The 27,979-nt window shown below is 33.1% G+C and overlaps 1 protein-coding gene across 1 annotated transcript; it reads left to right on the top strand.

The window, feature by feature from the left end:
• The first annotated feature begins 354 nt into the window (after positions 1–354).
• On the top strand, positions 355–27,139 carry LOC134243462 (uncharacterized). Its single transcript, XM_062725713.1, has 6 exons — positions 355–421; positions 1,012–1,170; positions 13,001–13,129; positions 13,283–13,453; positions 20,496–20,720; positions 26,889–27,139. The coding sequence occupies exons 1-6, from the start codon at positions 355–357 to the stop codon at positions 27,137–27,139; spliced, it is 1,002 nt and encodes a 333-aa protein (XP_062581697.1).
• Positions 27,140–27,979: the final 840 nt, after the last annotated feature.

Here is a 27,979-nt window from a genome sequence, read left to right as displayed (position 1 = left end):
ATATATACTATTTATATTTTTGATTTTTGAAAAGATTTTTTTCGTTGCTTTATTAATTAAAGACATTTTAGACACTCATGAATTTATGTTGAAAAACGTGAGGAATATCGAGGGCAGCATAGCATAAGATGAATAGCTTAAATGAATCGAATTAGTTGCACTAACTATAAATTAGACAATCTCTTTTAAAAGTTGAAATTTGAGGTAGAAATTAAGGAACCTACATGATTTCAAATGCATTTAATCCTTTATAAGATTTTTTGAAAGGGGTTATATTCCGTATTTTTTAAAAAAAATTTTAAATGTTCTTTGTATTAAGGGAATGCTTCGTTCAATTTCAGATGATATTTAACAATGAGCAGACCAGTTCAGCAGAGGATAGGGGATATATATGAGCAACTGTTTAGGGAATATTCCTCAAGTATCCATACAAAGCTCTGGAAACCGTTGTATCAAAGTATTTTTGTATCTCTATTTATGCACTTTAACTTGAAAGTCTATTACATGTACTTGATGTTTCTACGTATCATTCACTTGCATTTGAATACAACGATAATTGGAATGAAACGATTTACTTCCTTCTTGTTGTAGTCGTCATAATGACGGTCTTCTTTTCTTGTTACATGTATATCTATTTTATTGGCATTTCACACAGTCATTTTATTGATGGTAAGTTAATTTTACTTTGGAAATGTTGATAATAATTTTTAGTTACTTTGACTTGATTTTTTGCTCAATCTAATTAAAATTAGATGTTACATCCGCTCGCACTTAGTGTAACGAGTTTACGAGCGGATCTAACATCTAATTTTAATTTTTGCTAAAATTGTTCTTAAAGTATAATTAAGACGTTTTAAAAATAACATAGATTTTCATAGATTTAAAAACAAATAAACATGGATGTGTTTCTCAACACCTGTTAAATAATACGTATTTATTACTTTAAGGAACATGAGGAATACAAGAATGTTAAATGGAGCGAATAAATAACTAAGATCTTAATTTTTACAGCTAAGTACTGTGCGTTTCAATTAGGGAGGAAGTATGGAAACACAAAAAATTGCACTAAATTAGAACACTGTATAAAGGCCTTTGATGATAAAACGGGAGCGTGCTTAGGACCTGAGAACCAGTGTGAACCAGGATGGATGGGACCAGGCTGTCAATACGGTAAGCTCAGGCTTTGACCTTTTGGAATTGATTTTTTAGTGAAAATAAGGAATGGTGATCATTATCATAACAAAAAAAATTAATTGTAAACAAGACAGAACACAAACTCATAGAAATACTAGAGCTTAAAGGTACCTAGGAGGAGTAAACACCCCCTGTTGAACTGTCAAACCCGCTGGGAACTTTACCGTACATGCATGTGTTGGTCAGAAAGATAAAACTCCAGAGATAGTTACAGGTACAATGTACATAGGTAGAGACAGCATCGCCTAAGGACCAGTCACAGTCACATTACAGAGCACTGGTCACAATACAAAGTAATTCATAGGCAAACACAGCGATAAGTTTTATATGTGAACAACTGTGTTGTTGAACGAAGGGTATGAAGATAACGAACAGTATTCAATCTCAAAGTCCCTAAAACAATACAAAATAGGAGTAGAGCAAACACGGACCTCCGAAACATCAGAGGAGGGATCAGGTGCCATGGAGGAGTGAGCATCCCCTGCTGACTGGTCACACCCGCCGTGGGCTCCTTGTCATGATCAGGAAATAAAGGAAAAATCCGTCAATTCAGTGTATAAATAATACACTAACAATTGAAATGAAAAACGTCAGTCAGCATTCGACTCAATGAAAAATTGTAGTTGCTGACAACCTCATTGTATCGACCATAGAACTTACGAAATGGTGACTTTAAACGAGACTGCTGATATTCTTGTTTCATCAGCGTGCTTGTCAATAATTTACCTCGTTTTAGAAATTGTTCATACGTAGGGCATACTCTTGCGTATCGAATCAACTGAAATATATATACTTCGTATGCAGGTGATGAAGGTATCTTGCTGCTTAAGTAAGGGAAGTTTACGATAGAAAAGTTAAAGTCATTACGTTTATCATATAGCTTAGTTGTTAGATTACCATTAACGTCTTTTTCAAGTAAAGTGAGATATTATCTTGTGAAAATGAGAAATTATCTTGTGAAAATGAGATATTATCTTGTGAAAATAAGATATTATCTTCTGAAAACGAGAAATTATCTTCTGAAAACGAGAAATTATCTTGTGAAAACGAGGTATTATCTTGTGAGTATACCGACATAAGATGATTAAAGATATATAGCTATTTCTTATTTCCCAGTTTTTCTTGGTAAATACTGGTACATGTAACTCCCGAGAATTACCAGTATTTCCCACCGTACAGGAAAATATTTTAGTATATTTTTTGCCAACCCTGTTAAAATTAGAATATATATTACAAAACGTTACAAAGTTAAAACATTAATCAGCACATTTTCTCTTAAAAAGAACTTCAGATAAATGATACAAGATATACTTACCACCGAACACCTCTATTTCTTTAACGGCAACTTTTTTACTAAAATACATAGCCAAACTTTTTGTTTTGAACACTCGATCGAGGTAAATCGTAGTTGTTAATAGAACAGAAGAGTAACTAGTTCTGTTTTCAGAGTCTTTTATGGTCAGATGAGGAGAATCTCCTGGAAAAACTTCAAGGAAAAAAGATTTTTAACGTACAAATAATTATTATAGATAACTATCCTTGATTTTGATAGTCAGGTCCTGTTATCATATTACATAATCAAGTATGAGAAAGAGAGACAAAACAATTAGAAAACAGATTATTTTTTTGTGTTCTTTTCAAAAATATATTCTTTTTGATTATGTTTCAAACACTTGAGGAATTTTACCATGTACATTCACAGCAGAAATGATAAAAACGCCTCCAAGCTGAACGTTTGCTGTTCGAATTGTCTGAGATGTGCTTTGATTTCCGTCAAAAAGCTCACCTATGTTCAGGCCTCGAAAAGCTAGGTTAACTGAAAGTACAAAGATATACATACATGTATAAATCCGAGGAGAAGATAATTAAACGATTTTTCATATATATTACTACATTGAATAAGTAACGACTGACGATGATTAAAATGTCTTCAGAAAAGCTCACTTGAGTTTGCAGCTCAGGTGGGATAATCACATGTAGTACCAAATAGGCAAGTATTCAATTAACAAAACAAAAATGAATAAATAGATCACAAGTGGTGCGTTAGCAGTCTTGTCTACTGTATGAAGGATATTGATATACCGAACAGTATTCAATATCAAAGTCCATGCATAAAGCAATACAAAATGGACAATTAATATGATAAACGTCAGTCTGCATTTGACTCATTGATAAATTATTTTTGCTGACAAGGTCATTGTATTTACCATAGAACTTACGAAATGTTGACTTTAAACTTTAAACTGATATTCTTGTTTCATCAACTTGTTTGTCAATAATTTACCCTGTTTTAGACATTGTTCATACGAAGAACATTTTCTTGCGTATCGAATCAAATGAGTTATAAAAACACAGTATGCAGGTGAAGAAGGTATATTGCTGCATATTAAGTAAGGGAAGTTGACGATAGAAAAGTTAAAGTCATCACGTTTGTCATAAAGCTTGGTTGTTAGATTACCATTAACGTCTTTTTCAAGTAAAATATCAAAGTATGAAACAGATGTGTCAGACTCTGTGGTATCTTTTATCTCAAGCTCACCAGGATATATCGTTTCGACGTAGGAATGGAAATTACCATTGTTAATTGACAATACGTCGTCGATATACTGTACACAGGGAAATTTTCGCCCCCATTTTATTTTCGCACCTTCCGCCCTCGTCGTAAGTAGGCGAATATAAAACGGGGCGAATTTAAAGTAAATACTATAATATCTTTAACAAAAATCTTTCTGGGTTAATTTAAAAAGGGGCAAACTTGTTTCCAAATGTGAAAGGGCGAAAATAACCCTGTATACAGTATCCAAATGTCGAGTTGAAGGCCACAGCAAGTGTTTTCTTCTTTTTTAAAGCATAGGATTTGGCACAAGTTCTGCCTCATGTGAATATAAAAATAGGTCTACTAATGACGGAGCGTAATTTGTACCCAAGGGATTTCCAATAGATTGCTGGAATACCTGGTCTCCAAAAAAACCCCATAGATATTGTCAATCAAAAATTCAAATATCCCTTTGATGTCAACTTCAGAGTACTTGTGTGTGCAATCAGAGTGTGTGCTAAGAAAATAATTTTGCAAATGACCAATGACCAGGTCAGTAAATATATGAGTTCCATTTTCATTAAAAAATCAGCTGTCAATGATATCAAAAAGCCTGGACTTTAATGTATCGTGGGGAAAAGTTGTGTATAAAGTAGAAAGTCGTATTTTTTTAATCTTGATTTTGATAAAATCTTGTGATTTCAAATTGTCTAAAAGTTCCTTGGAACTTTTAAGTATCCACATCTGATTCACACCATTTCTTGACTATATTGTAGCACAGTTTTTCCTTCACTACTGTCAAAATCATAGTGAGGAGTAACGAAAGAGGCTTTGTTGAATATTTACTGGAACCCGCATTGTATCTTTGTTTGTAAGGATTTTTAGGAAGTTTCAGAATCCATTATATATATATGGTAGTTCAAATTCATTTTGGCTCTATGGAATGTTAAAAAGTAATTAAAACTGACATATGATTTTGAAGAATTTCTTCCTTAGAAAGGGAACTATGAGTAGTAAGTAGGATTACCACTTTCAGAATTTAATCCTAGTTCTTCTTAAATACAATTTATATAATGAGCCTTACAAACGAAGACAATGTTGTTACCTGCTTTGTCGGTAGGGACCAGTACGTACTGATCATGTAATCTATCTAATTCTTTTTTTACTTCTGGATTATTGAACACAGAAGGATAGATGGTTTTCATAGTGCCCCTCAATCTTTTAAGACGCGACTTTAACATAGATCTGATACATTTAACCCAGTCTGACAAGGTTTCAACGTTTTCTTTTTTATATCTGGCCCATCGTAATTTTCAACAGAATCAATAATACACATATATTTATGAACTTTCGACGCCAGTTGAAGGATCGAGGTTCCCTGTATATAGGACCTTTTAAAATAAGTGATCTAAGGTCCTCATTATTAATTATATTTACGTCACCTGAAAGTCATGTGTCAACAAAGAATCTGTATGTATTCAATATTTTTCTTTGTTTTTAAATTAACTAAAAGAGGGTTTTTCCATACCATTTCCATGTCATTTATTTTAATATATCAGATGTTTACTGAGGGTCATTTGTCGGACATCAAAGAGCGAAAACCATCTGCAACCAGTTATATTATATTATTGGTTATACACATGTACATGTACTTTTATTAGAATTTTTATGTCTTTGTAGCGGGTAATGATTAAGTCCTCACAAGTACACTTGTCTAGTTTTAATGGTAATTTTAATCAATGGGTGCATTACAGATGTCTCATGATTAAATTTCAGCCCATAAACTGAACAGTTCTGCATGAGGCGTAAGATACCAATTGAAATATCCGACTCATTATTTGTTAGGGGTGGGACGATATACCGATACACCGATACATATCGATATTTTTCTCTAAGATACGGTTTACGATACAAGCATTCAAATATCGGTACGAAACGATACACGAACGACCTATCCAAAAATTGAAAATGAAAGTACATGTCCTTAGAAAATGGCGGCTTGTACAAAGCGAAGAGATGATTTTGATTATTGAAAACACACTTTAGAACTAATAAGTCGTTGTTTAAGGGTAAAATGTTTTCACTATTAAACAGCCTCGGAAGATTGGACAAGAAAAGTTCAGTATGTAATGCGTGCTTTACACAGAAAACATCGTTTCTAGAGCATTTGACATTATTAATTGTTAGTCCATCTCGTATTTTTTTTTTTTTTTTTGTAATCTCAGATTTGCTACAGACTTTCAGCAATTAATAAAAATGTAAATGTGATAATTTTAAATAAATTTTAGTCAGTGTTCTCTGCTGAACTACACAACTATTTGTAAACAACTTCTTAAAAGTAATTTGGTAATAATAATATGTACATGTATTTTTGTAAAATGTTAGTGAATGCTATTGATGAACTTCAAGTATTAATTTCAAAGCACACATGATTTGATATAGAATAATTTGTAGATTTAATGTCAAGGCAAAAAATGAAATAAAGTACTAATTCTTTTGAATAGTTTTATAATTTATTATGTTGATTTAATGACAAGACAAGAAATGAAAAAAAATACTAATTTTTTTAAATAGTTTTATAATATATCAAAATATCGAGATACGTATCGTATCGTGCCAATATATCGAGATACGTATCGTATCGCAAGATCTGTGTATCGTCCCACCCCTATTATTTGTTTAATAGGTTTCGATTATTGATGGCCCTTGTTAGTCATTTTAATATCAGGAAAATATTTTTATGCGCACGGATCGATAGATCCGAGGCGTATATTGATTTTGTCCTGTCTGTTTCTCTGTTTATCTGTCTGTCTGTCTGTTGTCAACTTTAACCTTAGCAAAAACGTTTGAACTATGAAAGATAGAGACTTCATATTTGGTATGCACACTCCACTAATTAAGTTCCTTCAAATGACACAAAGGTCAATGACCTTGTGATCTTGCTAAAAATATCTTCTGCTAAAAATATCTTTTTCGAGTTATCTCCATAACATTTGAATCATGAAAGATAGGGACTTTATATTTGGTATGCAATCTCCACTAATTAAACTCTTTCAAGGTCATAACCTTATGACCTCTAACGTAACCAATATGCTAAAAATAGCTTTTTGAACGCTGTCTATAACTTTTGAACCATAGGATATAGAGACTTCATATTTTGTATGCATACTCCACGAATTAAGTTCTTTCAAATGACACCAAGGTGACAAGGGCAATGACATTGTGACCTTGACTGTAGCCTATATGCTAAAATAAGCTTTTTTGAACTTTTTTGCCGCCGGCTGCATAGTGTTTCACAAGCACATCTTGTTGACAAGGATTTTGAAATCTACATTGTTGCTGACATCTTTTGTGACAAATTTAAACAGATTTGAAATCCTTTTCTACCAAAAATACGTATTGCACCTTGTATATTTCCTCTTTATCAAAATAATCTTTAATTTTTTTTAAATCGGCTTAATTTCGTGACAAAATTGTAATGTTTAAGAATTATACAGACTTTTTTTTATTATGAGTAGCCAGTAATACTAAATGCAGTTACGTGCTAGTGTATAAATGAACAAGAGGCCGAGGGGCCACATCGCTCACCTGAGCACATCGGTTAGGAAAAAGCACAAATCAGATCTGAACTCAAAAGTTTACTGAGATGGGGGGATTGAATTTTAATACTACTTGAGAATGTCTTCATATTAACACAGCATATGGCATTGCTATTCTTGATAAAAAGAGTTTTTAAAAACATTTTGTTCCGATATAATACTTCGTAATAAATTGAATTTCATTCCCCATTATTCCCATCCCTAGCTCAGAGGGGCATGATTTCAACAAATTTAAATCTTCAGTACATGAGGATGCTTACAGATCAATATGGCTAAACATAGCTTTTCTGTTCTTGGGATTTTTCCTTTATTTTTCTATGTAAAAATTTGATCCCCCATTGTGGCCCCAGCTTATCCCTGGGGGTAATATGATTTGAGCAAACTAGAATCTACACTAAGGAGGATGATTTTATATAAATATCACTAATAATAGCTTTGAAGTACTTCAGAAGAAGATTTTAAAAGATTTCTAAATGTATTCCTCTGTAAAACTTTGATCGGCCATTTTGACTCCATCCTACACCCGGGGGTCATGATTTGAACAAACTTGATTCTACACTACCTGAGGATGATTTCACATGAGTTTCATCTTTCCTGTCTCAATGGTTCTTGAGAAGAAGATTTTCCCTATATATTCCTATGTAAAACTTTGATCAGTCTTTGTGGACCCCACCCTACCCCCGGGGGATCATGATTTGAACCAATTAGAATTTTCACTACCTGAGGATGATTCCATATAAATATCACTAATCATGGCTTTGAAGTACTTCAGAAGAAGATTTTAAAAGAGTTCTCTATATATTCCTATGCGAAACTTTGATCGGCAATTTTGGCCCCACCCATCCCCGGGGGTCATGATTTGAATAAACTTGATTTTACATTACCTGAGGATGATTTCACATGAGATTCATCTTTCCTGTCTCAATGGTTCTTGAAAAGAAGATTTTATCAAGATTTTTCCTGTACATTCCAATGTAAAACTTTGATCAGCCATTGTGGCCTGATCCTGCCTCCGGGGGTCATGATTTGAACAAATTTGTTTCTACATGTACATTACCTGAAGATGATATCACACGAGTTTCATATTTCCTGTCTCAATGGTTCTTGAGAAGAAGATTTTTAAAGATTTTTCCTATATATTCATATGTAAAATTTTGATCGGTCATTGTGGCCACACCCTACTCCCGGGGGTCATGATTTGAATAAGCTTAAATCTAAATAATACGAGGATGATTCCACTTGAGTTTCATCTTTCCTGGCCCAGTGGTTCCTGAGAAAAAGATTTTTTTAAAATGGCATCAATTTTTCTTTAATTCATAATTATCTCCCCTTGGAAGAGGGCGTGGCCCTTCATTTGAAAAAAAACTTGAATCCCCTTACACATGGATACTTTGTAGCAAGTTTGGTTGATATCGACCCAGTGGTTCTTGAGAAGAAAATGGAAATATGAAAATTTTACAACAACAACGACAACCTTCGGCTCAGGTGAGCTAAAAAATGTATAGTAATGAAAACATAATGACCCTGCTTACAGCAAATGTGCAGTTGGTCGCAAAGGAGTCATCCAGCAAACTGAACACAGGAAAAGCTCTCTGTATTTGTCAGGAAAACTTTAAGCATGAAATCATTCAATTTATTTTTTAGAAAAAAACATTTTTCGTGTGTCGAAGGTTCATTTAGAAATTCAATTTTTTGGAAAAAAAACAAAATTTTTTATCTTTACTTTAGCAGCAGCATAATTGCATATAAAAATGTAATCTTGATATTTTGAAATATTTTTCATGCTCAATCCTTGTAACTAAAACAACAAGATTGTTTCTGAAACACTATGCGCCCGGCGGCAAAAAGTTCGAAAAAAGCTATTTTTTGTATATAGGTCAAGGTCACATGGCCATTGACTTTGGTATAATTTGAAAGAACTTGATTGGTGGTGTATGCATACCAAATATGAAGTCCGTATCTCTCTTGGTTCAAAAGTTATGGTTAAAGTTCAAAAAAACTATTTTTAGCATATAGGTCACAGACAAAGTCACAAGGTCAATGACCTTGGTGTTTAGTCATATTGATTCTGTTTGCAAGTCCTTGACGTATAAACTATTTACGTTACGTAAAATTAAAAAATTTCTCCCATTACACACGCGGAAACTTTTTTATAATGCATACAATGAAGCGCATTGAAGTGGTAAAATTTTCCGTTTGGATGAAACGTTCTGAGTCATGTTTTGAACGTCAATTATAACATTAAGACACGCCCATTTCTTTAGAAACGAAAAAGAAACATTCGTCGTTATGTTTAAGGACACCCCACTCTTCGTGACAAGCAACATGAGTTACACCGAAATTGAGATTTTTATATCATAGGAGAGAAAGTTTGAAAGTTCCTGCTTCTGTAAAACACATATTGCAACGAATTTGTCCATAATTATGAATTTATCATGTTCATTGGAGTTACCATAACACAAGTATCGGTCGAACACGTGCTTACTCGGTGTTTATATGTAGACCGCCAATTTGATTGGCTATTATATTTATAGAATACCTGTTCTACAGGTATTCGAATGAACCATCCGACCGAATTTTCCTTTCTAAAGAAATGGGCGTGTCATTGTATGACAATCATCGTTCTAAAGATAGCTCAAAACGTTCCAGTCAAACGGAAAATTTTACCACTTCAATGCGCTTCATTGTACAATATTTACATTTCCAATGTCTTTGTCCGAGATAAAATTACCAATTGTAAATGTAATTTATTTCCTCATGAATGTTTTGGCGCGGTTCCAAAAAAAACCACGTGCAGGGCGGGACAACACCTAGAGAGAAGCAGGTTTGGAGCCCGTGGATTGGCGGAATCAAAGCATGTAAATATAAGGAATAACTGTCTTATTTTTCGAATTCATGAAGATGATCAATGGATTGGCTTGTGTGATAATTTTATGCATAAACGCCTTCGGCGTTTATGCAAATTATCACACAAGCCAATCCATTGATCACTTCATGAATTCGAAAAATAAGACAGTTATTCCTTAATTCTGCCATCTTTAAAGGATGTATTCGCTTTAACAAAAGAATTGACCTATAGGAGAGAACAATTTCCCGGAAAAAGTGACATTTGAAAATCAGTCTTAATTTGTTTTTTCTACCGTATATATGTCTAAATTTTTCAAATTTGTATTTTATATCTAATATTTATTATTTATAACTTTACAATAAACCTCCAAAGTTGATCGAAACATCATTTTGTCCTTTAAAGCGTTGATTTTTGCATGAATTTTGGCCTTGAAGTCCATCAGGGCAGGCCTGCCCCTAAATAAAATTGTAATATTTTGATAGGTTAGGATGCAAGAAATAATTTACGATAAGATTTTTTAGGGGCACCCCTGCCCTGGGGTCGAAATTCACAAAAAACCTACAAAAAATAAGGAAACTAGATTTTCAAAATCTTCTCTAAATTTATGCTATTCATTCTTATAGTCAGACTAGCTCAGTTGATATAGGCGCTGACTTTTACATCTTGGATACTCTCTTTTTAAAGTCGGGGGTTCGAATCCACCTGGTAAAACACTTATACAGCTTTAAATTTCGCCTTTTCAAAGACTATTTTAATTTGTTTTATAGACTTGTGTATTTTTCCTTCAATTATCTATCCCTTATGCATGCCCATTCTTGATATAAGAAAAACTAAAGAGATATCAAATCGTAACAATCCAATGTACAGTTGTCAGTCAGGTGGAACGAACCTCAGTATAAGCACACTTTCTCCGAGGACAAGAATAACTCAGTATGTGTGTTACTCAATACGGGTATTCTTGGCAGCATTGAGCTGCGATGAATTTCAATTGTATATATTCCTTAGAATTTAATCACATTGATTTTGGCTACATATTTCAGTAAATGCACTCATTTGGATTTCATTTAGGCCTTCATAATTTGCACACATTAACGACAAGTTTTTATTATATCCACGGATAAATAGCCTAGACATTAAGAATAGAATTTCAGAGACAGTAGACATTACCTTTATGCAAAATGAGAAGTAAAGACAAATATCATTTATTACATTTGGAGATAACAAACTCAGAAAATCAATAAAATGGGTTCCTCCTATCTCTACTCACTGAAATAAAGATTTAGGAAAAACAAATTGTTATATGTATTTAGCCTAATGCCATTAATCAGAACGGAAATCGACAAGCTTTTTGTAGAGAATAAAACCAAGCCCGGTCCTATAGGTAAGATCCCTATTTATGATGCAGTGATCCTTATTGCTTAACTATATGGGGCAATGCTCCAGGTGCTGGCATAGAAAGAGTTTTTAAATTACAAAAAAGAGCAGCAAGAATTACATTAGATGTGGCACCAGATGCTCCATCACAACCATTATTTGTGAAACTTGGTTGGCTGATTATATATGAATTAATAGATTTTCATAAATACATACTGCTTTTTAAAACACTTCATGATATGACACCTGATTATCTGAGAGACTCGTTCGAATTTATTTCCTCCAATAATTATATTTTACGTTCTGAATCCAATTATGACCTTAGTCTACCAAAGTATCGAACAAATCTGTTTAAAAATTCTTTTCAATATTCAGGCGTTCATTTATGGAACAAATTACCTCTACATGTACGTCTTTCCCCAACTGTACAATCTTTCCGTAAAAATGTAGAAAATTTTATCATCAATGGACGCAACATTTCGTAATTAGTAACTTGTTTCCATGTTTTGATAATACATTGTATATACTTTCTTTTTCTTTTTTTTTTTTCCAAATGTAATTCACGTATGAAATATACTTGTAATTTTTCTGATTATTGTACTATTGTATACATAATTGTACTAGCCATGTATAGAGGGCCCCGAGGAAGACTAGTGCATTGCACTAATCGGTTTACCCTCTTTAAATAAAGTTTTATTATTATTTGAAAGAACTGTATGTGTGAAGTAAGTATATCGAATTTGAAGTCTTTATCTTTCATGGTTCAAAAGTTATGGCAAATGTTAAAGTTTGAAGACAAAAAAGCTATTTTTTGCATATAGGTCAGAGTCAAGGTCACAAGGTCATTGACGTTGGTATCATATGAAAATATGAAAGAGCTTATATATTAGTGTCGTATGCATACTAAATATTAAGTCTCTATCTTTTATAGTTCAAAAGTTACGGCGAAGGTTAAAGTTTGCAGGGAAAAAAAACTATTTTTAGCATATAGGTCACAGTCAAGGTCACAAGGTCATTGACCTTGGTGTCGTTTGAAAGACTTTCATTAGTGGAGTATGTGTACCAAATATGAAGTCTCTATCTTTCATGGTTCAAAAGTTATAGCGAAGGTTAAAGTTTGCAGACAAACAGACACAGACTGACAGACAGACAGGACAAAAACAAAATACGCCCCGGATCTATCGACTCGGGCGCATAAAAATACCTAATCCACACATAATAAGCATTCAAACAATGATGAAAATAAATTTAAATGTGAAAATAAATTCAGAATGGTAAAATCTTCCTTATATCTCCAAATCTCTTGGTCTCTTGCTATGTAATTCATTCAAGATATTAAAAAGTGTTTGAAAGACCTCAGTCCAGTATGCAATTAAAAGTTTGATTTTTTATATTATTATATACAATTTAACGAAATATTTATCAAATGAATTACATTTTTGTTTCAAGTAAATTTAGCATACAAAATAAATTCCACCAGGCCAAGTCTTGATGGGAACTTGAGCACATCTGAGGACATCAGACGAATACGGATCGATTTCCATGGAAGTTTTATAATATCTGCTTTAAATATTCGCGGTAATAAATAAAGTTTTTTTGCTTTGAAATTGACTTATTAAAATGTTTTGCTTAGAAATTCACTATTGACAAAGCTGTAGTTTAAACCAATATCGGACCAATTTCTATATCAAATATGATGTTATTTTTTTCTTCTTGCTTGGATTTTTACAGTTAATTCGTCAAACAACGTATCCATCAAAACTCTAAATAACGAGATATGTTACATCGGACCGATTAAGGAAGGCATTCCTCTTGTATTCTGCAGCTATGTTCTGAGAACAAGTATGCTAAACATTTCCTTTACACGGAAAACAACCGTATATGAAATAGAAGTTTATGGAGGTATGTTTTTTCATTTTCATTTTCTATTCATTTTGAAAATTGAGAAATGCAAATATCCCGTTAAAAATCTTCTTCTTAAGAAGCTGAAATCTAATGTCGTAGGATCTTTGGGTTGTGTACATTCGAACCATTTACCCCTGGGAGTAAAGCTTGACCACACTGGACGATCAAAGTTTTACCTTGGAATATACCAAAAAAAAAATTCATTTAAGTACAAATAAAAACCATGATTGGTCATATTTATGTTGGAGCATTCTCAGATTGTTTATATTTAAATGTTCAAATCATGATCCCTGGGGGTAGTGCAGGGTCACCACAGCCTATCAAAATTGTACATGTACATAGAAATATACAAGAAAAGTCTTTAAAAAATCTTCTTCTCAAGAATATAGCAAAGCCATGATTGTTCTTATTTATATAGATGCATCTTCAGGTAATATATATTAAATCCTGTTTAAATAATCATGATTAGTTATATTTATGTTGGAGCATTCTCAGATTGTTTATATTTAAATTTGTTCAAATCATGATCCCTGGGGGTAGTGCAGGGTCACCATAGCCTATCAAAATTGTACATGTACATAGAAATATACAAGAAAAGTCTTTAAAAAACCTTCTTCTCAAGAATATAGCAAAGCCATGATTGTTCTTATTTATATAGATGCATCTTTAGGTAATATATATTAAATCCTGTTTAAATAATCACCCCCAGGGGTAGAGTGCATCCAAAATAGAATGCCAAACTCAGAGGACAAATGCCACAATAAGTCAAAGAAATACGAGTATGTAAGCATTCTTTGTAGGTGTAGATTCAAGATAATTCAAATCAAACCCCCTTCCCCTTTTTGAGGGGAGATCGGGACCACTTATGCATTCAAGCTTTTGAATACTGAATTTATTTTTACTTTTCCCTACCCACAGTGCTCAGTTGATTGATGTGGCCTATGACCTCTTGTTTAAACCGACGTAGCCTATTGACGAATAAGTTGATGTTAAAGAAATATAAACAAACTCGTTTAAAGTAAATCGTGTCCATTGGAAACTTTCTATTCTATGTTCATTGATCTCGTTAGCAAATGCAACTACTGTAAAACGAGACTATTTGGCGCACTACTTATTTTAGCGCCTTTGGCGCAAGAGCCCCTAAACAGTAAAATTTACTGTGCGCTAACGGATTTCTAAATTGTATTTTGTACGTGTGTGTTCGATACTTTCACATATACTTGTAAACCGAAACGCACGAATATGGAATGTCGAAGTGTCGTTGATTTTATATACAAACTCTAGCAGTGTACATGGTAGGATCGATCAAGAAAGTTTTGCCAAATTATAATTTGATTAAAGTATTGTTAGTTGTTATCCGATAATTATCATTAGCATCTTCAAAGTTTGGCTTCTCGGCATGTTAATCATATCGCTTTGAGGTAAACAATGCAATCAAGCATGGCGGTTGAGCTTGCAGACAATACCTGATTATGATTACCGTTTATCCAAGTAACTTTCTTTCGATGCGTGCCTTGTTTTAATACGAAAAAAAATGCGTAAATTCTCCATTTCTTTTATTTAAAATAAACTTTAACATTGTGCCACGTCCAAGTGATTGCAACACCACGGTACATCTAAAGTTGACGAATGTTTACTTATATACCTACTTGGCTATTGTGTTTCCGTGCTTGACTAACCAAAAATTCAAATACGGGCGTGGATAAAAAAAAAATTGACATTCATATATTTTAAGGATTTCAATCCCTAATGGTACCAAATTCTCTAGCCTTAAATGTCCGTCAAGTACACAATACTCTGATATTATATTAAAGCATTTTATAGTGGAAAAGGATTGCCCACGAGAAATTTTCAAAAAGTTCATTAATTAAGCAGTAGTTAATTAACCAAGATTGCATTGAAGTCTATGGGGAAAAGCGTTTTTTTCAAAATAAAAATTCAAATAATTTGAATATCAATAAATCCTGTGGTGGAAAGATGCATTGAAATTTTAAAAGAGAATGATAATTGAAAACAATTTTTTGACCAGCTAAATTTTTTCTAATTGATTTTTTTTATTAATTAGAAAAGGGGAGATAACTCTTACCAAAATTCAAGGTCATGAATTAGGACACATCGCATTAAACATACTTATAGTAATAAATGGGAAGTATGTCTAAATAAACTGAGTATTCAATGCCTACATATCTGTTATGTCTTCAATTTCATTGAATTTCTTCCTATTAGGGATTGAAGACCTTAATGATAAGTGCAAGCGCTAAAATTTATTTGCGCTAATGCATTCCCACTTGCGTTTGCGCTAAAATACGTATTCGCCAATTTTTTTTCGTTTTACAGTATTACTGGAGCGTGTTTTTTCTGCATGTTTCATCAAATTGTTAAGCCTTTATTTTGATACGGAATTTTACTACGGAATTTTCCGTCTACCTGGTCAATCGTAGGGCTCATGCTGGGTGTGACTTTTGAAGAGGGGTTCTTACTCCTCTTTAGCACCAGATCCATGGCGGCAATTTCCTGGGGTCATTTTTTTTTCGTTTTTCGCTTCACATATTTGTTTAAAATATTTGAGATCATTCACTGTTCTTTATTTTTCCCCTTTTTTTTCCCCTTTTTGGAAAAAAAACACGAATTCTTCAAGCAGATGTTTCATGAATGCCTTGTAAACTTGATGATCATAATCATATAAATGGTAGATTTTTCAACAGGATAAAGATTTCTAATTGCCCTATAATGGACTGAAGACGATAACCAATAGATGGAAATAGACACGTTTTCCTTTACATACAACTCTGTTACAGTCTTTTTGGCCGGGCCAAAGAATTTTTTAACTTTTAACAAAATTTGTAGATTTTTTCCCATCTCCATTAAAATATTCTCATACCAATCTTTGTTCTTAGTCATAAAGTTCGGAACTGTCTTACCAATCAGTCGATTGGATTTTTTTTCTTTCTTTGGGGAACATTAAAAAAAAATTCACCATTCTGAATGTGTTTCCTCATTCTTTAAGAAAATATGAGGTTTACATACAGTACATTAATCTCGTCTGAACGCATCGCAAATTCATTTTTACTTACGTTTGTAAATTACTCATGTTATAAATAGCAAATTTTCGTCGTATGAATGGGGTAAAATCTGAATTATATTTTCTATTAATTTTGAAAATTTTGAAATGAGAGACAGGACACATGTCACATGACTAAAAAGACATATTACGTCATAATCGGTGATGATATACATGTTAAACATTGTTAAAATCAACAGTTCTTGTGTAATTTTATTCTAAATTCTAAAATTGTTTTTTAAACATTTGATTTTAGAAATTATTATTAATAAAATTTTTAAAGATCTTGCCATTATTTAGATATTGTGAAGTTGCCCAATCCACACATTTGTTTCTCTTTACCCTGCAGTCTGACGTCAGTGACGTCATAGACGTAGTGTTTGAATTCTCAGTGCAGCGAGATCAAGTACACACACCCGTCATGATCAGTTTTATTTCATAATAAACAGGTCACAGTCAATGTATCGTGATCAATTTCTAAAGCAGATTTTTTAAAATTATTTTTTTTCGTGTTTAGTAGCAGAGATTCTCTCTATATAATGTTTATGTTTTCGTGTGACGTCACAATTGATTTCCCGCACTCGGAAAATACGAATGTGAAGCGTTTTTATCATGCTGTGCGATATTGAGGTAAGCTTCACCCTCTGATATTTATGCAGTAAATAATTACGATGAAGGACTGACATTCAATCATAAATTTAGAAATATTTATTGACAAAAATTTTTCCAAATGAGGTTTTTGTCGTTCAAGCTGCCTTGAAAAATGCAGAAATTATCCCATCCAAATACTATATAAAATTAAAACAATTGGTTTCATATAATTTGAACACTATGAATATTCTGGAATATTTGATTATATAGTGCTATCTATCATATTTATCGTTTGTGCGTAAAAATTCGCATTATGGACTCCGTTAAGGGCCCGTAAACATGAAGTATCTTAACTCCATACAAACTCTAAACAAGGCGGTATTTGTGGGGCGATATCTTTTAAATAAGTCAAGAAATCCCATGACAGGACCGTTTTAAAATGTTAAGTACATATTAAATTAGTATAATAAAAAATACGAAAAAAAATCACTGACAGGAATTTTTTCAGCGAAAGGTCCTGTTCCTCCTTAACATGCAACTTATCAGCTTGCATGTGTTGACATTATTAATTTGCAAATTGAAATATAACTTGCATGTTGAATAAATAAGTCGCATGTTTACATAAATAAGTTGCATGTTAACTTAGTTATCTTGCATGTTGACATAAACAAGTCTCGTGTCTACATAATTATGTTGCATGTTAACATAAATAAGTTGCATGTCTACATAATTATCTTGCATGTTCGCATAATTATCTCGCATGGAAACATAAATAAGTTGCATGTCAACATAATTAATTTGCATCTTGCATGTACGATGTCAGATAATGGCGTTGGTAAGTAAATTTACCCATAAGTATTGCAGTTTAAATGTGTACATACAAAAACTGTTGTGAAATATAAACAAGCAACACAAAAATTTAGGGTCAAATGATTGTTCTGTATACCATAGGCAACATCATGAATATCAAACAATGTTACATAACATTGACAGGGTTTTATACCTTGTATGATACGTTACAATTTTAAAAACATACACGTTTATGACAAATACCAATAGCAGATGCTCTTTGTATATATCAGCATTCCAAATGGATTAAAAGCAACCCATCACTGAGCGTAAGTGATCTGCTGTTTTGCCAAATCCGCAATAGTACCTATCAGGGTCGTTCAACAAATAATGCAACCTGTCATCTAAACATATGAAAAAGTACATAAAACATATTCTTAATAGTTTCAATCCTTCAAGGTACTCCCTGTTACCCTTTACATAAATATGTATTATGTCTTTGTATCCATGCACAGAAAACCTCAGCATATTCATCTTTAGGGATCCCCCAAAGGCACTGACAATTATCATATCCCATAACATATCTGAGATTGTACAATCTTCCTTTCATTGTTTTCATTTGCTATGGGAACAAAAGATCTTACAATGTCTTAGATCTATCTAATATGACCAATGGAAAAGTACTGTTTACTTTTTTTTCTTCAAAATCTTATTTATTTCTCTAGGCTTATATGCAACTGCGTTGTCAGGCACAGGAAAAAACACCCTGGTCACCCAAACTTGGAATGCCCTTTCAAGAAATCCGCTTAACTTTAAAAGGTGAAATTCGAACGTGAAAGTTACCATTGCTAGTCATTTATTTGAATACATGTACACATTCTAAAGGATATCTGTAAATACGCAAAACTAATAAAACATGTTTGGAGCACTTGCTTCTCTTTATCATAATAAGATAACACCTTTTCTTTGTTTCCACATTCCTTATTCATCTTTTTTTCAGCTACAAAAAAGTGCACCTATGTTTTGTCAATTATCACGCAACTTTATCTTCTGATTTTAAAAAATGATAAACCGTTGCCACATTTACCGCATGGTTTTCTCTAAGGCATTTGTAAGAAAATAGGGCGCCTACCTGATAGAAATATTATAATTTTTTCTATGTCTAAATTCTAAGAGTGATGTGATGATTTAATGTCTAGTATCTTAACGATTTCTGTCCATGTAATTTTAGTATTCGCAGATATCATGTGGCACATAACATCGATATTTTTCAGTCTTTGTCTTTAATACCTCTTTAGTAGAACTTTTCAACTGTGAAAAATTAAATTAAATGCTTCAACATTCATTATGATATACAGTATGTTGCATTACTTAAGGAATGACGCTCGAGCTCGTAAAGGTAATATTTGCATTGTTGCATAAATGTTCGATATGTTTGTTAACTTAACAATGTTGTTAACGTCTCTACGATATAAATATAACAAGGTTTTTGCAAACACCGTTGACTCGGTCGGACAGTACCACCCCCAATTCCTTTAAAACTAACTTGAAATTAACCGGCATCAAGAGATATATTATTCCACTCTCTGATAAATTCGTCAAGACGACGAATAAAGGAATGAGCAATAACTAATACCCGACAGGTCATAATGATCGCAAAATAAGTATCAAATTTAGAGAACAAATGTGAAAGAATTTTGGTTCGCCCCTTTTAAATCGTCCTTGCAGCGAGCAGCCAAATCAATGAATGCCACAAACGATTCAGACCCCTGGAAAATCCAGGGCGACACATCTACAAAGACCAATTAAAAGCACGTATTCCGAGGTATGCAGAATGGGGCAGGGTTTACTGAGGATGACAGCTAAAATTTACTTGCACGGTGTCATATTTCATTTCCAATAATAAATGTGTGTAAGCATTTGATGCTTGAGTATAATGACAATATGACAAAAACATAATATAATACTTAAATCTAATCTTGTCGTCATAAATTATTTTATTTTCCCATAAATTTAATTTTATCTTGCATATAGGCGGCATCAATATGTCACCATAGAATTCGATTCATTTCAATTACCAGCTACCGTTCACGGTAGCCTAGTGGTTGAGCGTTCGCCTCGTGATTGGGAGGCCCGGGTTCGATTCTCATTCGCGGCGTCGCGTCAAACCTAAGACGTAAAAATAGGTAGTGACTGTTCCTTCGCCAAGCGCTCGGTATCAGAAGTGAAAATCACGGGTCTTTCGGATATGACCTTAAAAAGGGAGGTCCCGTGTCAAGGTAAGCGCTGGCACGCTAAAGAACCTAAGCTCACAGCTCAATGGCCCTGAGTGCCGAGTATAGGTCTAAATTTGAAGCCCTTCACCGGCATACGGTGCCGTCTCCATATGAGTGAAAAATTCTCGAGAGGGACGTTAAACAATATACAATTAATCAATCAAACACCAGCTTTAGTTCATAAAGTCTAATTGATCGCACAAGTAAATTAATTAATTTTGAATTGATACTTTTTTTAAATTTTCGCTGATGTTAAATAAAAAAAATTGAATTTAATACATCTTTTTAATCCGTTTAATTGAGGTAACATTGTTTTCTTTAGGACGCAATGTCGCTTTGTGGAAAAAGACTTCACAGTCATCAGATTATGATAGTGATTACACATCTGACAAAGCAGTGGATGGCTGGGATAGTGATAGCGACACGTCGAAAAAATCATGCACACACACATATGAAAAAAATGTGACTAATGGTCCTTCTTGGAATGTTGATTTTGGACGCCTCTATTCCATTATGTCAATTCGCATAGCAAATCGGCAGAATCTAGGTTTGTTTCTTGCATGTTCATAAGAGATAATCATCTTGGTTTTGTTCTAGTTGATAAACTTAAAATGAGACAATTTTGCTAAATGATAAGGCAAAATTAATTAAATAATTCTGAAGAGTAAGAAAGAACATCGTTTAAAGTCAAATGGACACGAATAAAACCTTTGTAAATTAATATAAAAGTTATTTAACGTTTAGGTGAATATTTTAATTCTACAATCAAACTTACTGTAATGTAGGTTATATGTATAGTATAGAATGTAAAAAGGTTGTAAACGAAGTAACTGATATAGATAGAGATATACCGGTATATTACCGTATCTATCAGTAGCTTGCCTTGTAATGCTAATTCCCATGGGTACCAATTGCGATACAATTGTCCGCAAACACAATTTATCATTGAGAAATTTGCTGACTGACGTTTTGGTCTGAAAAAAAATCGGATGTATGACTAGCTGAGAGTGCAATCTTTAGGGAAAAAAAGTTTTAATTATTTATTGCTCACAAAAAGTTGTGCTCGATTTTTTTAAAATTAATTTCTAGTTTTCTACCATTTTTTTTTAATCTTAGTTATACAAGAACTTGATTTCAAAATATATCTTAGACCTTTTACAACTTCTGTTATGATTGATATTTGCACGAAGCGCGTTAAAAGAATTATCTTGTCGCCCAAAATGACCACAGTTTTAAACCTGATACGTGTATCAATTCGTTTATCAAACAATAAATACCTTTTAGAACCAGGACAGACAGAACGCTCATAGCCTAGCTGTTTTTAAAGGATTTATTGAAGGAGAATGCATTAGACATCGAAGTAGCACAACTGACCCTATAATATTACATGCAACACTTAATGACTTCTAGACGCACTGATCATATCGAGACTACTCTACTTCAACATGTTCAACAATTAATCCTATTATATCAAACAAACGATCAACACAAACCGATCAAAATACATCCCCCAAAACATTCACGAACAGTCATTGCGTAGCCCTACAGAATTGGTTATTAAATTTAATCTTTGTATTACAGGATTAAAAAAAAATGAATTCTGTAAATTGGAATGCCTTTCTTGGAAATCTGGAATGCAAAGCTCTATTTAATTCACAAACAGACATAGCTTAACTCAAACACAAGAACATAGGTGACGAGATAATCAGGTATCACCTAAAATTAATTATATATCTGTGACCCCTGATGAGGCTAATAGTATTAAACTTTCGAAGCACTCAACAACTACTTGCATAATTCGAAAAAAATCTGCTCTATGCAAAAATAATTATCTTCTATAAGCATTGATTGGAGTGTCGGGTTATATAAATATCTTACAATTAATTAAGTCTGTTTGATTGGTATGTCGCTATTTTTCAGCCGTTAGAACGAATTATCTTGCCGCCCAAAATGAAAATAGTGTAAAAGTATAAATAGGCAATTCTTTCGATTGTCTCAATTTCAAGCCTGTGAAGTGTTTTTACAATGCTCACAGGAATAGTTTGTTTTGAAAATAGTAAAAGAATAAGTTAAAACACACAGTATATAATATTTTGAGACCTGTACAAAATGTTCCGCCCGGCATATAGGGAGAATAGAGGCGTACTTAGGGAAGGAATTCCGGGCGTCAGTTTATCTCTCTACATATACAGTATGGTGATACACACGTTCCGGGCGTAACCCAATCGGAAACCAAGAGGAAATGGGCAGGAATTTGAGGCGAAAAATGCAAATGAGCTACGCCCAGAAAAATAAATGAAGCCCGGAAAAAATTACGCCTGGAAACTAAGATGACGCCTAGATCAGAATTACGCCGGGAATTTCCTTTTTTTTGTATAATACTATTTGACCTAAAATTCTATATATTAACCATGTTAACAAAGAAAAACATCTAGATTATGATTAACAATGTTAACGCTAAACAATTAGCTTTATGAACTGTAAGAAAGCATAATGACATAATTATAACATAGTATAGAAATATAATTTTATAAAACTTGTTTCAATTTTTTGTGTAAAGGAACAATGATACAACACAATGATCGAGTGTGTAAAAATTAAACAAACTTTTAACAATTCCCGTACATTTCATTACTTCAATAATCATGACATTGCAACAAGTTACTAGCTCAATACATTTCTTCATTTACTCAGTACTTTACAGCTGGAGACTGCCTCCATCAGACTGTTATTTCTCAGAATGTGTCAATAATCATGACATCAAACTAGTTACTAGCTCAATACATTTCTTCATTTACTCAGTACTTTACAGTTGGAGACTGCCTCCATCAGACAGTTATTTCTCAGAATGTGTGCCAGGAACTCAACTTAATCTAAAGTTATTTTAAGGTCAACAAGTTATATCTATCATTGTACATAATCATAATCAAATTTACTCAAAAAGGAAATACAAATGTAACCATTGTAAATTGTCAATACGTCGTCGATATAATTATCTAAATGTCGAGTTGAAGGCCACAGCGAGTATTTTCTGCTTTTCATGCATAAGATTTTGCACACATTCTGCTTCATATGAATACAAAAATAAGTCTGCTAGTAACGGAGCGCACTTTGTACCCATGGGCATTCCAATCGATTGAAGACCTGTTCTCCAAAACACACATAATGTCAATCAGAAACTCAAGGATCTTTTTGATGTCAACTTCAGAGTATTTGTATGTGTAATCAAAATGTGTTTTAACAAAATAATGTTGCAAATGACCAAGTGAGTTCTTTTATATACTTTATATATCAATCAGAGAACGTTTAAGATTACATAAAATATTCAGGGTTCTCCATGAGCTGTTTTAATGTGTTGCTCCCGACACAGTAAAATTTTCTCCGACTTAGTAACAATTCAAATTTTATGCGTGCGACACAGTAAAGAGTTTGCCGACACAATACGATCTGTGATAATTAGAAAATAGAATCATATAAATTTCCCCTGACTTAAACTTTAATCAAACAACTCTACCGTCTTTTCAGTTCTAAAAGATAGAGCACTTAAAGATATGTATGTCGTGTTAAACAGTATTTTTGCACAGCTGAAACCAAACAAAAATTTTTGAAGTATGGCAAGCTATCAAAAATGAAGCATTCTTGCAAATTCGACGAAATATTATTCGGTATTAACAAAGTACTGATCGGGAAAATAACACGATATTCTCATGCATATTTATAAAAGACTGACGTTTATGCTGGATCTGCGCATATGCGCGGGAAAAGCATACCGAGAATCATCAGGTCGAGGAAACTATTTTTCTGACATCTGCTCATTGAGGACTCAACATGACTGACCAATCGACCAGTCAGCTCAATGAGTTGCATTTAATGCATTTATGGGTTACTACATAAAATACTACATGTGTTTTTCGAAAAGGCTAGTTTTTTAAATAGCTCTCAGAAAGACATGAAGCATTTTCCCAAGCATTTACACGCTTAATGCATTATGTACATCTTTATCTACTAATCCCATTCTCACATTTGCATACGATTGATTAACAATGATAAAAATTAGTTTTCTCCACTCCATTGTACAGGTCCGTTTGTTTACAGTTTCCCCGTGCTGTACTCTCAGGGAAAAGACAATTTCACGTGACTATTCCTCAGTACAAAAAGCAACTAACTCTGACGTGTGCTCACGTATTAACAATGTTTTAGATGTGTACAACTTCGAAACATACAGTATGCTACTCTATACACGTTTTACGATCAATGCACATGAGAAGTATTATAGATCGAGGTAATTTTAAAAAAAAAATGAAACTTAAGTCTTTTTTATAAATGCATAAACTTTAAATTTAAATTAAAGTAATAACTGAGCAACAACTAAGGGGACGACCATTTGATTCTGAGGGGGGGGGGCCTGGCAGATTTTGGAAATAAATAATCTGTCCCTGAAAATGTTGAAAATAAATAATCTGTCCTCCTCTGCAAAGAAAATAAATAATCTGACCTTAAATATTGTGAAAATACCTTTTTATTTCCGTGTAATTTAACCTCAGAATCTTCAATTCAGCATTTTTTTGGGCTCGCTTCGCTCGCCATTTTAGAACCAAATAATATTTAAAATCAGATTACCAGACTGGATACTTGTAGTCAGTTGATCAACATGACAATGAGCACTCAGTAGATGTGATGAATCACTTTAAAAACAAGCCAATTCTTAAACACCACAAAAGATAGATTTTCTTTTCAAAGAATTATAAATACTTCCCGATAAATTAATACAAAGTATACAGTGGCGGATTTAAGGAAGGCATACATGTGTATGACCCTCCCCTAAAATTTCAAAGTATGATATGAATTATATTAATATTGCCATGCTTTAAGTACAATAGCAATATTTTTATGCCTAGTTTTACTCTTTAAATACACAAAAACCCAAGAGCTTTAGGGGGCTTCGCCCCCTGCGCCCCCTTCATTCAAAGTATGATATGACTAGTATTAATTATGTCATACTTTGGAACATAACTAACCAATTCCTACATAATTGTGCCTGCTTTTACTCTTGAAATACACAAAAACCCACGAGCTTCAGGGGGCTTCGCCCCCTGGACCCCCTTCATTCAAAGTATGATATGACCAATATTAATAATGTCATACTTTGCTATATAATAACCAATACCACTATAATTGTCCTGGTTTTACTCTGAAAATACCCGAAAACCCAAGAGCTTCTAGGGAATTTCCCTCCCTTGGCCTCCACCAGTGCTTCGCCCAGAACCCACTGGGGGCCTTAACCCGGCCCCAGACCTCTTGCTTGAACGAAGTTATACACACCCCCCATCCTGAATCCGCCTATGGTATATAAATGATAAGTCTTTTAGAATCAATCGATCAAGGTACCCTAAGACAAAGAAGAAAATAAATAATCTGTCCTCGATAATCTTGAAAATAAATAATCTGTCCTTGACAGGCATGAAAATAAATAATCCGTCTCAAAAAAATTTGCCAGCCCCCCCCCCCCCCCCCCTCAGAATCAAATGGTCGTCCCCTAATTCATCCAGTTACATGGCAAATTTACGAATATCGAGTTTAAAAACTGGAGTCTTATTTACTTGTGGAGACTTTGTGAGCGGCATTTCAAAATACTGTTTAACAAGAAAAACTTAATTTGTTTGTTATTGTGAGCCTGGGAATTCTCAATTTGGACCTATTCTTCCTATTTTTCTAAAACACGCTTCAAAATTGTAAATGGCTTTTAGCCGTCATTTGAAAACGCATCCTAAATTTACTTAACCAACATGTTTGTAGTAAAAACGTAGTAGACCACCATGCTTTTCGGCTCATTCACGAGATTGGACCATTGTTTGCTGTAAGCATGCGAGACCACGTGATCATGAATATTTCAATAAGAGGGGGTTTAATATCCGACTCGGAGAGAAAATAATTTTTACCAAATAATATTTCATAACTTTTAAAAGCAATGGAGTGAAGTGGTCTTATTTGTAGAAAGTAAATAACTTACATAACTAGATGAGACACCAGATATATTTATTTCTTTAAAGATAAAACACTAATACGGCATATATATCTTTAATTACCAAGGGCTTCACCTTGCACAATCAATTATCTCCTAGACCATCGCCGGACTTTACGCATGAGGGAACAAAGGCAAATAATTTGTTTTCAAACTTCCATGTAACGGTTAATTGGTAGTTGCATTAAAATAGGTTTACTCTGTATATCAAACATTACATCGTACCGAAGTCATTTAATTGTTGTAAATAAATTGGACCTGTTCAAGGAACTCTTAAAATCACTTTACTATTTTACAAATAATCACGGCAAATTTACTTTAAAAAATGTTAAGTAGTTCGACTGTATCGACCAGAATTTCCTCTGCTTTTCAGGCATGTGTTTCTACTTTTATCAATATGTACGACCATACTATTTGTGTAACCAATTAGCAATTTTTCAAAAAGTGTTTGAATATATATTTTGTAATTATAATGAAGAGTGATTCAGTTGCGAATTTGATCGCGAAAATACCGCTAAATTTTAGTGCTTTGCGTAAACACTGCAATACAATAAAAATCCAAACGATGGAGAACCCTGAATATTATAATTTTCTGCTTTTTAAGAAATGCTTCAATAAACCATAAACCTGCAGGCATGTGTAAATAAAATTGCTCTCTAATTATTTTAGCATTGCACCTTATTTACATTGCAGAAAAGCGGTTGAATGGATTTCGCCTCTTTGGTATCAGCCCAACAGGACTCGAGGAGTTGATGTATACAGACAAAATAGATGCTGCTCCAAGAAATCCAATATGGTTGGATTCATCAATTATTAGAACAACTTCGTATCGCAAATTAATCATTAATGGAAAACGTTTGGTATTCTATAAAAACAGACACAAGATTCTCACTCTGTGTGAAGTAGATGTGTTTGGTAATTTCATATTTTATCTGTATCCTTGATTTTCTCTATCAGACTCCTAAAAGAAGATAGTGAAATCAGACATTCGATTTGAGAATGAGCCTTATTTTAGAATTATCAATTGATCTATCGCAAATTTGTGTAATACTTTTAATAAAGATAGCTTTTTTGTTACTTTAAATCAGTAAGTCATATTGATACTGGATAATTTGAGTAAAATATTAAGTAAAAATAGGAAATACATAGCGTCAGAAATGAAAATTCACATGAAATGAAATGAAAATTCACACTGGAACATTCGTTCATACTCATATGCCTCCTCATAGCATCAGAAATACTGAAACTTTAAAATTTCTTCTCCTATGTTCGCATTGTTCCTTTTAACACCTCGTTCTTGAGCAAATGCATGCAAAAAACTCATTAAACACTTGTAACTCAAGTATAGCATCGTGCGAATGACATTCTGTTTAAGGATTAAATGTATCTCAGCTTCGATCTTATATGTAATATTTTGACTTTAATTTGTTACAAAGAAATGGGTTATACAATATATAACTTGGTAAATTGATTAACCGTTTTGTCAAAGGTTATGGCAGCAATTACTGAAATACAATATTCAATAATGTTCACATATAATATTTCTTGAGAAGTACATATTCAAGTTTGCTTAAGAATGTATATGATAAAATTCTATTTCACGAACTACCAGAGTATGATTTTATTTGATAAGCATTGTCAAGTAGCCCAGGTTAATGTTTAAGAATTTATCTATTACAATTTAAAGATCTTTTAAAAATTACTTTATTTCACGATTTTATGTTTTGATGAAAAGTTTGTCATCTTTCCTGCTTTAAAATTAAGATAAAGAAACATAGTTCTAT

The sequence above is a fragment of the Saccostrea cucullata genome, unplaced genomic scaffold (genome assembly GCF_032062105.1).
Source record: "Saccostrea cucullata isolate Sc308-1 unplaced genomic scaffold, CSIRO_AGI_Scuc_v1 ctg503, whole genome shotgun sequence".
In the NCBI taxonomy this organism is placed as follows: Eukaryota; Metazoa; Mollusca; class Bivalvia; order Ostreida; family Ostreidae; genus Saccostrea; species Saccostrea cuccullata.
The sequence above is the reverse complement of the archived record's forward strand: the minus strand, read 5'-3'. Positions and strand labels throughout refer to the sequence as shown.